We start from the raw sequence: 17,629 nt of genomic DNA, 5'->3' as shown, positions 1-17,629 counted from the left end.
TTGGCTCCTGCCAATTCCCATGAAATTGGAGTTTGGATATACTTAGCTGGTGATTCCCTTGATAAACATGAAACTATGTCTACCTCAAATATTAGCTCTGAAGAGCCTCTCCTTTTTATTTCATCTTAAATGTAATAAACACTTGATATAGGCATGCACTGTACAGGCATATGTGATTGGCTGAAGCTATCATGTGGATCCATGGCAGCAAATATGTTCACTGCTGGCACATGTGTGATGCTGTCACAAGATCAGGATAATTTTACCAAGCAACAAGTTTACAGACAGAGCTGGCCTAAGACATGAGACCCAAACAGCCTCTGTGCCCGGTCTCAGATCACATTATGAGGGATCTTGGCCCATCACTTTTAGTTGCTATTTCTTTGCTATCCCAAGTTACTGACTAACTTGCATACAATCAGGTTGTTGAATTTATAGGCAGCTTAACTGCCAGCCACTAAAAATATTGCTGAATATGCTTTACATTTTGCATACGAAAAGCAACAATGAAGGGGAGGAAATATAATAGGGATTGCAAAATGATCGATGGTGTGGAGGAAATTATTTTTGATTCCTGTGCTCTCATACTAAAATTTGAAATAGATCTGGGACACAAAAGAACATGCTTTTCACCTAGCGCATAATTAATTTATAGAATTCACTGCTACAAAACATAGTAATAACCATTAACACAGATGTCTCTAAAAGAGGACTAGAAAATCATTGAGGATAAATCTAGCAATGACTATTAGTTCAAAATGGATCAGAGGCGTAGCAAAGGGGGAAAGCGTTCGGTGTGCTGGGGCATCCTCTGCCGCGCCACGTCCCAGAACGCCCCCGCCACGCCCCTACAGGGGTGCACGCCCAGTGCATTGCCGCCGCCCCCCCCCCCCCCCGAGCTATGCCTCTGAAATGGATGCTAAAGCTGGGAGGGGTAAAAATCTGTTTAACCCTCATGCCCTGCTATGGGCTTTCTAGAGGAATACCTTACACCTATGAGAAACAGCTCGCTGAATTAGATACACCCTTGGTCTGGCCCAGCAGAGCTTAAGATTTACCAGATAGGTAAAATGCTGCTCATACAAGTTCTGGGGCTACATAATGCTGCATTTAGGGGTAACGGCTGTTCTTTATTAAGCCTTTGAGCACAATGGTTAAACAAACCCAGATTCTACTATAGTTCTTTAAATCCAAAGAAGTCAAAGCACTAGAAAACCAGCTCCACTGGGCAAACTAATCACATGGTGTTACATAAGAAGCCTATGTCACTCAATAGATTTTCAAGCCAATACTCACACTGAGATTTGAGTTATTTCTATAGGTGATTAAGGGGTCATGACAACATGGAAAGTTCCATTCCCCCCCAACACAGCCTTAGTAATCAAAGTCTCAAACAAGCAAGAAACCTGTCCACTACATTTGTGAGCCTTATCAGCTCCCACTTACTCTAAACCCTAACATCAGACTTTTGTGGGACACAAGAAAATGGTAAGCAAAATTCAGATGTGTAACTCAATTTTCCTTTTTTTGAGAAGCTGTATAAAACATTTTTGCTCCTTGTGGATTAACGGGCACGGCTTCCCTAGAAGATTGTGATTGTTGCTTTAACAGCAGTGATTATAGTGTTACAAGAGTTTCACTCTCAGGGCCTCAGGTATTATTTATTATTATTATTTATTCAATTTCTATACCGCCCGATCCCCAAAGTTCATTGTACTTCTTTCTTCAGATCAGCAGACTACTTGAGCACACATTACAAACAGTAATAAAGCTTCAGGGGCAATAACTATAAAAAGCAGTCTCCAAGAAGCATACCACCCTTGCGCTGCTGTTCTTTCCTGGATAACGATAATGCCTTTCTGGTCTTCATGCATGTTAAAATGTCAAGCCAAATAATATGATATTCTGCCTTGCCTTAAATAGACACAGTACAACACCCATAGAAGGACACTGAAATGCAGTAATTTGACTGGTACACTGGACAATTCCTATTTTGATTAATTATGTCACAATGAAAACAGGCAGATGCAGAGGGAATTTAGCTACCTCAAATTTTATTCCACACACACATCCTGTCGGCTTATCAAATGTTAAATTCCAGCAATTACCCATGTCAAGCGTTAGGAGTGAACCATGTGCCAAATTCAAATTTGCTTGTGAATAAATACAGGGTTTGTTAGCCAAACACAGCTGGTTACATTAATCCCAACAAACAGTTCCATCCAAGGAATATAGGACTTCTCACTCTATGCTTTTGAACATAGAAAAACAACCCAGTGTGTTATGAACTGCCTAGAACTAAGCTGCTCTGGGAGCAGCTGCCGCTTACCAGCACTCTTTGAACTAGAAATGAAGATTTGTTGATCCTGTGGTCTAATTTCCCTTCGTTCTCCCATCTTTAATCCTTTTTATTTCTGAAGAGATTCCCCGCCCCCTTAAATTTGACATGCTGCTTTCTCCAGCCAGTTCTTTCAAGGTTTCCACACAGGCTTGCTTCGTTAACAGTTTTTGAAACTGAAGGACATAGCTTTCTTCATTGATGTCAGAGGGCTCCATGAATTTGTATCTGGATAATACTTCTCCCCAGAACTCAAAGTAACTTTGTTATCTTGACCTGGGTCTATCATCAACACACACCAGGTAACTACATTAAGCAGCCAGATTAAGACGGGATGAGGACTCTGCATTTGTTGGAATGAAGTGGTGTTACTAATTTGAACCTTGGTAAGGAAAACATAGAATCATAACTGCAATTTTAGATCAAACTAATGAGACATCTTAACTAAAACACTGTCATCCAAAAGTAAACAGAAGGATTCTGCAGCAAGTTGTACATCCAGGCCTGTTATTTATTTCCAGGTTTGAATCAGCAGTACCACCAGAGCTCTGTTTGGGGCAAACCAACAAGCATCTGGAGGAAGGAGCTGTCAGTGAACTCTCAGATACTGTCCTAGTGCTCATAAGACTAAACAAAAGTCACAATTAGACTGTACTAGGTAATGCCACCACAGTGAAGCTATGGGGAAAATTACATTATATGTGATTTTTAAACATGGAAAACTAGTCCTGAGAGACACTGTACGCTGTTTAGGATAAAGGTGACAGGAGAACATTTTTCATGTTCTGTCTTGGGGACCTAAGCAGAACAATCTAGAACAAAGGTGGTCCAGGAAATGGTGGATGAATTCACAAATTTCCTGTCATCGTTATCCTGAACAGGATATAGAATGGGTGTATACATGTGTTACTCTTTCCTTTCCATCTATGATCCTGATCTGTATCATCTCCATCTCAAGGACTGCAGAAGTTTTTCTCCTTTCTGAAACCTCATGGGGAAACAAAGTACTACATGTATGTGTTTCTTTAATAAAGTCCATTCTGACTATTCATGGCTGCTCCTCATGAAAGCAAACATGGGGGTTTAACTACCAGCATTTGCTGCAACACCTACTTGTTCATTGTCTTTGAACAAGTCATTTAGTCTTCAATCTTGAACAGATTCAAGCTATCACCTCTTTCCACCTCAGGTTGCATACATACAAAACCCAGATTAGCATACAGGAGAGGAGATCATAAGTTTTAATTTTTCGTGTTAGAAAGAATGAGCCAGACTTTGGTGAACCTTTACAGATTGTTCAAACTGAGCTCAGGTAGACTGATGGACAGCTCACTGTTAAGCTCTGCTTCCTTCAACATGCTACTCGCCTTCCCTCCAGGGGTGCTTTTCTCCATCTCTGAGCCTGGCATGGAAATCTCGTCATCTAAAAATCCAGAAAAGCAATTAACCAAAACTCTGACCCCTGATTAACAAATACCCAACATGCAGAACTGCTATCAAGGCCAACAATACACATTCATATCACCAAATCACTATGCCTTTTTCAGTTTATTCCAAGTGACTGTAAAATAATTCCATGGTCAAGAGTGCCAGAAGATCTGTCAGGAATCAATCTATAATTAGTTTCCCTTCAGAAACTCAAAGAGCTCAAATGCCTTATAAAGGCAGGGAGGCGGGATAGAAATTTTGTACTGAAATAAATATGACCACCATAGGCATGTACTAGATTTCAAGATCTTCGAGAAAAAGGACTCCAGGAAGTCACTCTGGGAAATGGGCACAAAACACCTTACATGCCCAAAAACATATCTACTGGAAACTAGGTTGTATTGGCTGCTTCATGTACAGCAAATCAGCAGTATCAGTGTAAAGAAAAAGGAAAATACAAAGCAATTTAACAGACCACTGCAATTTCTCCAAATACCTTTCACAAGAATTAAGCAACTTAATCAAATAGGGAATGAATTTCCCTGAATAGAATATTAAACTCTTTACCCACAAAAACTGGAGTATTCACAACATGGTTACTGGTGTAATAAAAACTGTGAAATTCTAGGAACAAATATGTAAAGAAAATACTGCAAGAATATCAGAGGGGATAAAGCAAATGTGTGGCCCAAAAATGTAAGTGTGTGCACACGCTTGTGCACTCCCACAAGCTTTTGTCGAACATTGAGGTTTTCATTGTGGACCTCTCCCCCAACCTAACTTCCCCCATCCCACTCTTCCCCCTCCCTCTCCTTCCCCCCAGGGCAGATGCGTGGCTGGGCCATACTGCGCCCAGTGCACACTCTGTGTTTTCTGCCGCCCCACCCCCACCCTTACTTTAGTTCAGCCTGAAAGTTCAGGCTGGAAAAAGCGGCCTATTTACCTGAGGCTGAAAACGTCCTGGTGGGAACCACGCTTCCCAGGAGACCTTAGGACTCACAAGATCTCCTGGGAAGTATAGCTCCCACATGCCATTTTTAGACTCAAGTGAACAGGCCGCTTTTCCAGCCTGCACTTTCAGGCTGAACTAAGGTAAGTGGGGAGTGGGGGAGATTTTCTACCACCCCAGGTGTGCGCCCAGTGCAATGCGCACCCCTCCATCCACTGGTAGCTCCGCCTCTGCCCAGGGTGGGTTGGCGACTATCAGATGACCAAAAACTTTAGATAATGATTCAAGCAGCCTCTTACTGATTTAACAAAAAACAATGGCTGTATCAATCCGGTCCAGCTCATTAAGGAAAAGTAGTGTAATCTATGACATACATTTAAACCAGGAAGCTTAGTAAGAACTGGTTAGGCAAGCCTATTAACATATACATGGAGGATAGTTACACTAGCTTTTTACAGACTGGTAAGAGGACAAATATTCATTCCAGAGGGTGCTGGAATGAAATTGTAAGACTGAAGAGGTAAACTCCAAACAAAGAATTAAGGGATAAGTCTCCTAAACTCAGCAAAACTTTAAGCATGTATCAGGTCGCATAAATTATAAGGATGAACAAAAGTTATGCAAAAAGTAGAAAGCCTGCCTGGTATTTATCTGATTTCTGAAGCTGTAGCAGATTCCTGCATATTTTTAAACTTCTTCGCAGCCATCGGGCCAAAACTCCTTCTAAAAAATAAAATTGGAACATGCTGCATTCTAGACTCTGTGAGTGACATTTCACAGGGAGCAAACACTTTTCTGCATAATTGCTATGATGTCACAAAAGTGTTCTACTGAGAAAAACAAGTCATATGCCCATTGCAAGGATCTACATTAGAGGTCCCAGGCCTGAATATCCTCCTATCTTCACTAAAAAGAAATAATGCTGTTCAAAAAACTTCAGTTATTCCAAGACGTACCAGCAAGTTCTGCAATTTCCAGTCCACTGAAGAGGTCATCTGAGCTGACATCAGTTAGACTGAGCTCAGAGGCTGAATCATCGGACAGAAGGGATGAGAAGACATCATTGTGCGGTAATTCATTCTTTTTCTCTAGGAGATGAATAGCCAAACAGATTAGGAAGACTACCAGTTTACCCCGCATTTTCCCAGTGATTACCACTTGTAACATCAGCTGAAAAGGTCAAACTAACGAGACATCTTAACTAGTATCCTGTCACCCAAAAGCCCATATCAGCTGCACAAAGTAGATAAATATCAGTGATTTTTAAAAAGTAAAAAATTCAGATTTTAAAAATTTAAATCAGATTAAAAAAATAAAATGCTTTTTGAGAAAAAACAGAAAAGGTAGTTTTCTATTTAAGATACATTATAATCCAAAATTATTCATCATTAAAAAAGGATTTGTTTTTAATTATGCAGCATGTATGTTCATGCAATATTTATATATATTGTTTTGGTAAATGAATCCGTTCAGTGTTATGTTCTTCCAGAGGTTTCTCTTAAGATTATTTTGGGCAGTTTTTTACAATCCAGAAGATATTATCACAGATTGATTTTGCAGTTATCAAAATAGCGAATTTGTGTCTGCAAAAATAACATGCCTCTTCTTCACAGCAAAAACTGTTAGTTACCAAAACAAAACAAAACACACAGAGTTAAGGAAAAGACTAATCTCACTGTTCCTTTACAAATCTAAGTGCATGGAATCAACCTCTTACCTCTTAAGTGCTAAGTTTCAAGACATTCAATTAATAGAACATTGTTTGCAGTGGAATAGATCTCCACAAGAAGCTAAGTATGAAAAGGGGAGGGCAGACAGTGTAAATGAAAGTGAAACCTTTTGAGCAGAATACTCCATAAGTCTTGGGATCTTTCTGTGTATAACCTGAGGTTTATCATATTATTCTCTCCCTGAAGGAGAAAGTCTACAATGGCAGAAGGTGGTAAAAAGAGACCCAGTTTGGGAGTACTTTAACAATGTTCCTTTACCTACGGGTAAGGCAGGAAGGCATGCCAAATGCAAATATTGCAACAAAGAAATGCAAGGTCTAGTGGCCAGAGTGAAACTGGAGATCGTTCTCCTTGCAATAATTTCCTAATTATCTATTTATTTGTTAACAGTAAAATCAAATACATTTTTATGTAACTGTTTTTCACATAATTTAATATAATCTGAAAAGTTATTATTCTAAAAATGAAACCTTCATCTGGTTGTAAACATTAAGATTATACCATCAAAAATGAGTCATGTGGAAAACCATGATTTAAAGCTAGTCTTACTGCCTAATGAGTTAACCCTAATAGTATATTTCATGTACTACAGAAGTTTCGTACTTCTCTCTTTTTTCAACCTTTAGATTTTTATTATTTTTCATAAACGTAAAAAGATGTAGACAAGGGTGGGTATCTCTTTTAGACATCTTTGAAGTATGCACTGCAAGTTTACTCTGTAACACATTTTCACTAGAGATTGTAGCTGCTATCAGATCATATACTTGGAATGCACATTCATGCCACATTCATAATGTCTGCTCCTTTTTCCTAATCAGAGATTACTTCCACATGGGATGTTCTAAGAATCAATACTTACTTAGATGGATGCTTTCTTCCTTCAGTGGCACAGCACACCACTTGTCCTCAGCATGCAGACTTTTCACTTGTTCCCTTAGGTTTGTAACTGTGAATCTGATTGGAATAAATATAAAAAACTAAAAATACACCATGGAATGAGGAAAGAGCACATGTAAGCGAGAAGACACACCTTTTACTTTATTAATAAAACTTATATCCTATCTTTCTAACCTGATCAGGGCTACCAATGCAGCTAACAGATCAAAAGCGTACATAATAAAATGCATCTTAAAACCCATTAAAACAAACCATCATTAGAACATTTAAAACCAAGCTAAAATTCACATACACTATAATAAAATACTGAGGTAACACCAGACAAAACAAAAAAAGACAGCAACAGAAGGAAACACGCAAGTCTCTGGCAGATTCCGCACAGGCCGTATACAGCGGTATGCAGCCGGTAAAAACGCATTGTGGGGGGAGGACTTCGCACAGCTGCTGCTGCTGGAGCAAAGCCACAATGACCTATTTCCCCCACCACGGTGTTTTCGTGACTCGATAAATGAGCAAGTCTTTTCGAAAACGCCAGTGCGCAGCTGGCACCACGTGAATGGCTGGGCAGGAGGCGTTCCTGCTCTGGTCACGCTGGAGTACCTCTTTTCTTACTGCTTCCCACCTATGTAGCCACACAGGAGCAGGGGCTGGTATCTGGGTCCTGGGAGATGTCAGCATGACCATGGGGTGGGGGGTGGGGGGCGGTTCATGGGTCCATTCCTGCATGACTACGCAGGACTGGACAGGCTACAAGAAAAAACTGCCGGTTTGCATGCGATTGTCCTGGGGCAACTGCATTACTGTTTATACCAGCCGCACACCGCTGTTTACGACCCGTGTGGAATCTGTGGCAAAAGAGTGATACAGTTTCTGTGCCATGAGCAAAAATCTATCTCCCAGGTTGCTACGCATCTAATCTCAGGAGGCAGGGACACCTAAAGCAGGCAGGACATCAGAAGATAATTGCAGAGGTTGGGTAAATTCATAAGAAAGCAGACACTTCAAACAGATAGTCCCTGAGGGACATCAGGAATATATTGCAAGAAACTATACAGAGGACACAGCGAAAGGAGTACAGTGCCCCAAGGTGTATATAGGCAGAGAAAGAATCAACAGTTTTGTGAAATCCACCTACTGGGAATAATTGATGAGTGAATGGAAAGTGAGCCATGACTGACTACAATGAGCCAGAATGCTGAAGATCAGATTCAGCACACATTTGCAAAAGTGTTGAATCATTCATGATTTTGAAAGTAAGAGCAACTAGAGAGAAAGACTATGAAATTTTCTGGATTCAAGTACTCATCCTGTGACTGACTCACTATCAGCTCCATTAACCTGAATGATGACAACTGTTGGAGCAAAAGGAACTTCTTTCGATTAATACCAGGGAACAGATACAATGCCACTCCAGCCAATCCATTTGTGAAGCCCAGACACACTGCAATTGAAGGCAAAAACTATAGACCTATTCTACAAAAAACAATATGGCACAACAGCATTTCACCACAAGAATAACAAAGCAGAAGGAAGTCAGAGGAAGAGGGTTTGAGGAGCTCTGATAAGGAGCTCTAGGTATGAGATATGTTAGCAAGCCATTAGGTGCAAATTATTATTGGATTGAGACTGATGAGGAATTCTAGGCAGACAGTTCAACTTATTAGTAATTCCTCTCTAAGTATCACCAAAGGCATCAAACTCAGTGGATCACATGAGTCAGAAAACTCCTGAAATGTCTGCATATGAATCAGCATTATTTATTACCAAAAATAAGAAGAGTACTATAGTAACAACAGTCCCTTTAGCGGACTGCTGATTGCTTGCCATAAAGTTGAGATGCCATTTTGTTGGTCTCTCATGGTTTTTTCCAAATACATCAAACTAGAGTCACATAACTCAGTGCCCAAGTACATCTGAATCCTGAATTCAATATGGAGCTAACAAATAATTCTGACATTACAAGCCCCTGACTCATATACTTTAGACACCATCTGGATTTTCAACTGTTTTGATCTTGATTTTATTGTAATTATGTAATTTTGGAAGCTGTCCTGAGCCCATAAGGGGAAGGGTGGCATGCAAATGAAATAAGTAAATAAACAAATATGTCCACTGCAGCACAAAAATCACTCTTACTTGACATTATTGAGTTCCTGCTGGGTGCTCCACGTCTCACTCTTAGCTCTGTCCAAATTCTGACTCTGAGTTTTATGACTGTTCATTAGATCTTCCAGCATCTAGGAAGAAGAATGAACATGAATAACTCTGGTTGTGACTTCAGATTTTTAAAATGTTTTTTTAACAATTGTATTTCCATATCTCTCCTCCTTAAAACCTTACAATCAATTATTGTCCAATTTAGTTACAAAATGTCTTGCTCATATTCTGGGAATGCCAACCATTGCCTACAAGCCAGAAATGGTTTGGCAAGCTAAACCTGTATCCACATTCCCACTGTTGTCCAGCGTGGCATAGTGGTTAAGAGCAGGTGCACTCTAATCTGGAGAACTGGGTTTGATTCTGGTGCACTCTAATCTGGAGAACCGGATGGGCTCTAATCTGGAGAACCGGGTTTGATTCCCTGCTCCACCACTTGAGCTGTGAAAGCTTATCTGGTGAACCAGATTAGCTTATGCAGTTCAAAGCATACCAGCTGGTGACCGTGGGCTAGTCACAGTTCTTCGGAGCTCTCTCAGCCCCACCCACCTCACAGGGTGTTTGCTGTGAGGGGGGAAGGGCAAGGAGATTGTCAGCCCCTTTGAGTCTCCTTACAGGAGAGAAAGGGGGGGATATAAATCGAAACTCTTCTTCTTCTTCCTCCTTTTCAGGGCAAGGAAACCGTTTAGTCCTTTAGTGGCAGTCTTCATGATAACATTCCAGACTTAAAGAGAATCACAAGGGCAGATGCCTTAACATAGTGGGAGAAACAGTGGCGTTTAAGAGGCCACACGTGTCCTTCTGTCTACATGTGTTCCTTCACCCTTGCTCACTGTCTTTCTCTTTTGGTGTTAAGGCTTGCAGAAAGACTGCACAGGAACTGAAAGGGGCTACAATGCAGTTCTGTGCATCTCTCCTTTTCCCCTCTCCTGTCTAACCTAAATGATAACATGTTGGGCAGGCTATGCACCCCTCTCTGTGCTGGCCCTAGCACACTATTGGCACTAAATTAATGAGAGGCAGCAAGCAACCTGCTGAAAACCCTACCTTACAGTATTGGGTTTGAGTCCTCCTAATCTCATGAGTCGCAGACACTTGATTGACCAGATCTTCCTCATGCTGATCTACAAGATGCAATAAGTCCTGTCACTGAACACACACATGAAGCTGTCTTATACAGAATCAGACCATCAATCCATTATGACCAGTACTGTCTACTCAGACTGGCAACAACTGGGCCTCAGGTAGAGTCTTTCACATTATTGACCAATGGTCCTTTTAACAAGAGATACTGAGGATTGATCCTGAAACCTTTTGTGTGCATAGCAGATGATCTTCCACAGAGCCACAGCTCCTCCCCTAAAGTTACATCCATCTTCACCCTTTCCCCATCTGGCACACAGGGCAAAGGAGTCTTAAGCTCAATAATCATCATAGGACACAAGTGAACGCTGCAGGAACATTACCAAGTTTTTGTTTCAGATGTTTCACTTCTCTTCTGATGGTCTCATCCTCTTGCCACAGGCCTTTCTTACTGGAAAAGATGTAATACAGGACCGTCAGTAACTAGACCACAGTTCATTTCTGGAAATTCAGCTGCTGTTTCAAAATATTGTCAAGATGTCTTGAAATGTGGCAAACTGACTCTGCCATTTTAATGCCTGGAGAGTTAATAAACTAGAAGTCAACCATACTATCTATCTAGGTCCCCATATGCCAGAAATGAGAAGAAGAGGCAACAATTCTGGATGAAAGGTAGGTCAAACAGCAACTATTATTCTTTGTAAACCCATTAAATTCAAGCAAATTGACACATACCATGACGTATTCAAACATCCTAAAATTGTGTTTTGACTCTACATGCCCTGCTACAAACCCAGTCTTATTTTAGCAATTCATTTTTTGTGGATGGTAACAGGAAAAGCGCTACTCTTTATCTACCATTAGATTGCCCCACTGACCCCTTATGTAAACTATGGTTAAAGTCAAATTATTTTTGTTTGAAAACCCAAATGCTAACCTCTCCAGCATCTCTTGAACAATGCCAGGAACAGAATACAGATCCGGGATGCAGTCACCATCTGACTGCTGAAACATCTGCTGTTGAAGGTTACGGAGCTCACTCCTTAGCCCTTCCATTTTGTGTCCCAGTACAGATTCCAAGCCACTGTAGGGGTTGTGCTGCAATCGATTCACCTCCTCTGCAATAACAAGCAGCATAGGAGGAAGATTAGCTAATCATTCCCCTTGATTTGTGCAATGGACAAAGGTCAGGAGAAACAGTTATCATTTCATTATGGATACAAAGCACTCAAGTAACAATGCTGGAGAGGTATTTGCTCCCATCTGGGTACCAGAATCAGTTGCCTATTTTGTCCTTGTGCTTCAGGTATCATGGTTACTAACTTCTTGTCTTCAGTATTTTTCCATTACTTCCCCTCCCTGTCCACTATACTTTCACTCCCTGAGTTACATGATACTCTTAGATGTTTTCAATCTTTGAGCAATTCATAATATCAAGAAAACCCTATCAAACAGGGGCTGAATAATATGGCTGGTGAGATACAAAGGGTGGGAAAACTGGTGCAATGCTACTGAATGCTTCTGACTTAAGAAAGACAATTAAGTCTTATGCTGAAGTAGGAAGGGGAGAAAATTGTTGCTCCTTTAGAACTTGCAACTAAACCTTTGTTTCAAAGATAGTCCAAACAGTCAAGACAAGGAAGAGGGGATTGACAAAGAGAGAGCAGAATAGGACAAAAGTCTTATACCCTTTAGACGACTGATGCTGTGCTGCTGCAGTTCTTTCTCCTGTTTCAGTTGATGTACAGCCTGAGTGAGGGATTCTATGTCCTGGAGAGAAGCAGATGAGAATCAGAATCATGACTTAAGTACTGACAAGGGGGAGCTCCCAAGATCTAGGTGTGACACATCCAAGGTCAGAGCTGCCAATCCTGTGGACAAAGTATATGCACAACTTTTCTGAACAGTCTTATGACGGGAGTGTATTCGCTCCTTCCTCCAAGGAGAATAAGGCACTCCTCCATGTAACAAATGCTATGATGGGAGTCACACAGAAAGGCAGAAATTATGACGAGACACCATTATCCCTACCTTCTACACTTTGCTTAATGTTTTGTTATATATAGCTATTCAGTTTGTTAAACTTCAATCCTTCAGGTTTCACACATCTCCACACAGGAGAGCAAGGACATAAAAGGGAGGGGAAGTGAGAGAAAAAATCATGCAGGCAAGCACATTCCCCCCACACTCCCACCCATACTAATAATCTTAAATCCACAGCGGAGAAACTGAGTCATGAAAGAGATGATTACCTGGGCTTGTGAATGCAGCTGCTTGCTGATGGCTGACAGCTTCTCAGTGGCCATTCTGCAGCAGTGGTGAGCAGCACATGTGCAATGTAGGGGTGGTGAGTCAGTCTGAACAGCACTCTCTGGGTTTATTCTGTCCAGCAACAAATCAGCTGCAAAATGGAAAGCAATAGATGTGACAAACTGTTGAGTAGGGAAGTCTTCAAGAACTGGAATGCTACTTTAGGTTGCCTCAACTAATGTTCACTACAAAGAATATAAGTTAATTTTCAGTTTTTAAAAGCAAAGCCTAACATTGATTCTGTTTCCATATGAACAACTGATTCACAGGCATGGCCATTCTACAGGTTCCCATTTTGAAATATCCTGTTGAATCAGATCACAGCTCATGAATCCCATTCAACATTTAGTTTCCTACATGAAGCAGTAAAATGCCTCTCAATTAAGTTGATGACCTTCCCCTAATGTTGATGACCATCCCCTATCGTCATACTGCAGAACCAGTCAAGAGTTGACCCATCCAATTTCTAGGATTTACAAACTGTCCAAAATGTCAGACACTTTCAGTATCAAAGATATTTCTATAACACATGCTTTAGAAATATCTAGTACAAGTCAGTCTTCTTACCTTTGGAAGGTACACTGGCTGGATTCAGACGATGCTATAATAGAAATAGAAAATAACTAAAATAATGTTTCCACCACTTCTCTGGTAACACAACGCTAAGCATCCCTTCCACCACAGGACCATGCAACAAACCTAAGTTAACATGCCCAAGGGAGAACAGCAAGCAAAAGGCAAAATATTTTGTTTTTATTGTTATTATAACATTTTCAATGTGCTATATAGCATCTTCAGTATAACACCCTCAACATATACAGGCCAAGACTGTCAGCATGGACTTACACCCATGATTTTTAGGTGTTATCATCAGTTGTCACTCAATGGGATGGCTAAATGAAATCTATAAAATTATGCATGAGGTAGAAAATGTTGACAGAGATAAATTTTTCTCTCAATACTAAAACCAGGGGGCATACATTGCAAATGCTGGGGGGGAGAATTAGGACTAATAAAAGGAAACACTTCTTCACGCAACGGGTGATTGGTGTTTGGAACATGCTGCCACAGGAGGTGGTGATGGCCACTAACCTGGATAGCTTTAAAAGGAGCTCGGACAGATTTATGGAGAAGTCGATCTATGGCTACCAATCTTGATCCTCCTTGACCTGAGACTGCAAATGCCTTAGCAGACCAGGTGCTCAGGAGCAGCAGCAGCAGGCGGCCATTGCTTTCACATCCTGCATGTGAGCTCCCAAAGGCACCTGGTGGGCCACTGCGAGTAGCAGAGAGCTGGACTAGATGGACTCTGGTCTGATCCAGCAGGCTTGTTCTTATGTTCTTAAATTAAGATCAAAGCAAACATTCTGAAAGCTTTATGATCAATGGTCACATGAAAATAACTCCTACAGAGACTATGGGATAATTCTTTACAATTTCTTCTGCTTCAATAGTTCAGTCAACGCCCAAGCCATGTAACTATTTACAATGACGACCAATTGGAGCAATTCCGGCTCCTTGCATAACAGTCTACTGCAACACAGAAGTACAAGGAAGTTGGGATATGGCAACAAGAGAGATGAAAACCTGGGAGGGGGGAATCTGGAAAACTAGGTGGAGGCTTTTGTCCCTTATTCTCTAGTCTAGGGACTCTAAAAAACATCCAGCAGAAAAAAATGGAAATATTGGGAATACTGAAAAAACTCCAATGAAATGTTCTTCCTTCTGTAACAAAGGAAATGCTCTTTAAGATACAGTTTTAATCCCTTAAAACATATAGTAAGAATCTGTAGAATTTAAGAATGTTAATTTTTGTGTATACTGTAGATATATAACAGAATTTCAAAGATCTATTGTTTAAATGAAACTGATTTGTTTACAATTAATGATATAATGTATATGGTAACACACTAGTGAAAAGTTTAGTGTTTTTGAAGTTTAACTCTCTATATAAATATGTTTCTGTCCACTTCTTTTAATTTGCTGTAACATTTGTGTTTTGAACTTTTGATCCCCCTCCCCCATCAGATACAATAGTTGTGCTAAGGTAGCAGGGGTATGTATAACAGTTTCCAGTCTCTGCCTTTAGTATTGGTTGTATTTATAATTTCACTTGTAGAAAACTAAGGGCCCAATCCAGACTGGGGGGGGGGGGGTCTGTGGGAGCAGCAAAGGGCTGTGCCAGTGCATTTGCCCACACTGCCAGAGTAATGGGCACCTGCACCAGTGGGGAAAGAAAAGATGCCAGTCTGCAGGAGCTACACAGCTTCACAGCAGCCAAACCTAGAAGTGGCTGCTGTCCAGGAGCTACGCTAGTGCCTGAGCACACACTGGTGCAGTGAAGGGTGGGCTGGGTACGTTGCTAGGGATGGAGTCAACTTTAGTAGGCTTGTACCAGGAACACCCCCATCTGCATACTTATGCCAAAAGTGTGGCGAAAGCCTGTGTAGTCTACAGGGCCATTCTGGCGGCAGGAGGGTTTTTCACTTTCCAACTTTTATCTGCAGCCAAAACTCACTGTGCTGTCCTGAACTGCTGCAGAGGTTCCCCCCATATCTGGATTGGCTGCCCATAACTTAATGCTATTAAAGTACAATTTTATTTGTTAAATTGTACCTTAGGCTGAAGTTCAGCAAGATAATCTTCCAAAGTGAGCCAACAATTATGATAAAAAGGAGAGTAATAATGGGGAATATGAACATTAATTACTACTATTATCTGATATTTAAATGCTAATAGGCAAGCCATTGCCAAGAACCTTAATGGTAGAAACAAAGTTACAGTATCCTTTACAAAAGTGGATATTAAACATGCCAGTCTTCCGCCATGGCATCCTGTATTATTTGAGAGAATAGCATTAAGAGTATAGGAAATGATATATCATGTACTCTGCCTTTAGGAAAATAAGATTAGATTGGATAAATACTCTATTCAGACTTCTAGGGAAAAACCGGATATCCACTGCCCAGTTTGCAGAAAACTTAAATCTTACAGCAACTATTTTTTTCTGTCACAAATTAATATCAGATTCCTGTAACAAGTTAAGCAAGGAATAAAAGAGTATAAACCCCAAATTCAAATGAAGAAATTATGTTTAAGCCACCAAAGAGGTGAGATGGTAGTTATTTTGCATTTTGTATAACAATATCTATGTAAGATACAGTCTATTGTGAAAATAAAGGTAAAGGTAGTCCCATGGGCAAGCACCAGGTCATTACTGACCCATGGGGTGACATCATATCATGACATTTACTAGGTAGACAATATCTATGGCATAGTTTGTCATTGCTTTCCCCAGTCTTCTACACTTTACCTCCAACAAGCTATGGATCCCTTAAATCTGAGGTCAACATCTTGTCCACAAGATTACCAGATAGTATCCATAATGACCGAATTGTGCTTCCTCTGAACAATGAACATGCTATTCATTTATATCCTACCAATGCATTGTCAACCTACCATGCTTTTACGAACTCATAAAAACAGCTGGTTTTTACAATCACCACCAAAAACCTCAGCTGGTTCTTGAAAGCCACTAAAGACCAGTTCTTGGAAACCACCAGCATCTTTTCCCCTATCATTAACAGAACCCATTTTTGAAGTCATTGTACATAAACATTCCCCTTATCAGCACCAAAAAATCCCCCAAACAAAACACCCCCTGCCACCAACTCACAGACTTGCTCCAACTGGGACAATAAACAAGTCAGATGTTTCTCTGCAACTGAACTTGCCTTAACCTTGGCCATGTTGGCATCTGTTGCAGTCAGTATAGAGCTTAGCTGTGTGTCCCAATTCATCCTGTTGGCAAAAAGATATTTTAGCAATTCACTGGCTACCAATTTGCGTCCTAGGAATGCTTGGCAAACAAGTGTGATCGCCAGAAAGTAGTGTTGAGCACTGTTACAGAATCAGCAAGAAAAAGTTTCCGTCAACATGCAAACTCACAAATATCCTATTTGGCCCAGTGTTATGTAGCCTTTAGCCCAGAATCAAAATACTGTAAAAGGCACACCACAAGGTGCATTGCTTCAGAAAGGCCAGACAGATACGAAACTGCCTTTGGTCCATTTAGCACAGTATTCGTTAGTGCGGGGCTGTAGCTCTCCAGTGTATCAGAGAAAGGTCTTTCAGCTGCTACCTTCATTCGAAGATGCCAGACACTGGACCTTGGACCTTCCTATCATATGGGTCACCGTCTATATTCAAACCCCCAACATTTCCCAAGCAGTGTCTACTGTGGATGCGTTCCGCTACGCCCGCCATCTATACACCCCCAAACCCATCAAAACCTGTTAAAAGCTTCTTAGTAGGTCTCAGATACACCCCAGAGCACTTTATAACGGCTCAGGGGCTCTTCGCTTGCTGTGGGAGTGCAGCCCTGGTGCTTGCAGCGAAACGGCCTCACGCAACCGAAGCCTTCACTAGAGAGGTTACGGGAGAGAGGGTTCCTCGTTATAGCAGTATCGTCTGTAATGAGCGGAGGTCACCCAAAGAAACGACGAGGAAAAGGAGGGATGTCGGCCTAGCCCTAGAAAAGGCCTCGATTGCCGTGATTGTTTCCGCGGCAGATATTCAAACACTCTCTCGCCCAGCCGTTCAAAGCACAAGGCAAATTCCTCCTTCCGCTTCGCCGTAGAGACTTCTGGCGGTGGAAGTCCGTAAGGCATACTAATCCTTGCAAGTGGGATCTTCATAGAACTACACTTCCCGGCAGGTGTTGCGCCACAGAATCAG

The 17,629-nt window shown here is 41.1% G+C and overlaps 1 protein-coding gene across 1 annotated transcript; it reads right to left on the bottom strand.

Moving 5' to 3' along the window:
• Positions 1–2,037: 2,037 nt before the first annotated feature.
• On the bottom strand, positions 2,038–17,546 carry LOC125433875. Its single transcript, XM_048498795.1, has 12 exons — positions 17,185–17,546; positions 16,627–16,693; positions 13,460–13,493; positions 12,835–12,983; positions 12,271–12,352; positions 11,520–11,700; positions 10,966–11,033; positions 10,547–10,623; positions 9,479–9,579; positions 7,305–7,399; positions 5,672–5,803; positions 2,038–3,761 (listed from the first exon to the last, which is right to left on the bottom strand). The coding sequence occupies exons 2-12, from the start codon at positions 16,690–16,692 to the stop codon at positions 3,625–3,627; spliced, it is 1,122 nt and encodes a 373-aa protein (XP_048354752.1). The 5' UTR covers position 16,693; positions 17,185–17,546; the 3' UTR covers positions 2,038–3,624.
• Positions 17,547–17,629: the final 83 nt, after the last annotated feature.

The sequence above is a fragment of the Sphaerodactylus townsendi genome, linkage group LG05 (genome assembly GCF_021028975.2).
Source record: "Sphaerodactylus townsendi isolate TG3544 linkage group LG05, MPM_Stown_v2.3, whole genome shotgun sequence".
Classification (NCBI taxonomy): Eukaryota; Metazoa; Chordata; class Lepidosauria; order Squamata; family Sphaerodactylidae; genus Sphaerodactylus; species Sphaerodactylus townsendi.
The sequence above is the reverse complement of the archived record's forward strand: the minus strand, read 5'-3'. Positions and strand labels throughout refer to the sequence as shown.

Coding starts and splice junctions, on each gene's coding strand:
- LOC125433875 (XM_048498795.1), bottom strand. CDS start 16,692: ATGAATTGGGACACACAGCTAAGCTCTATACTGACTGCAACAGATGCC. Junction 12,353..12,834: donor AGCTGCATTCACAAGCCCAG/GTAATCATCTCT, acceptor GCTTCTCTCCAG/GACATAGAATCCCTCACTCA. Junction 11,034..11,519: donor GTTCAAGAGATGCTGGAGAG/GTTAGCATTTGG, acceptor CATCTTTTCCAG/TAAGAAAGGCCTGTGGCAAG.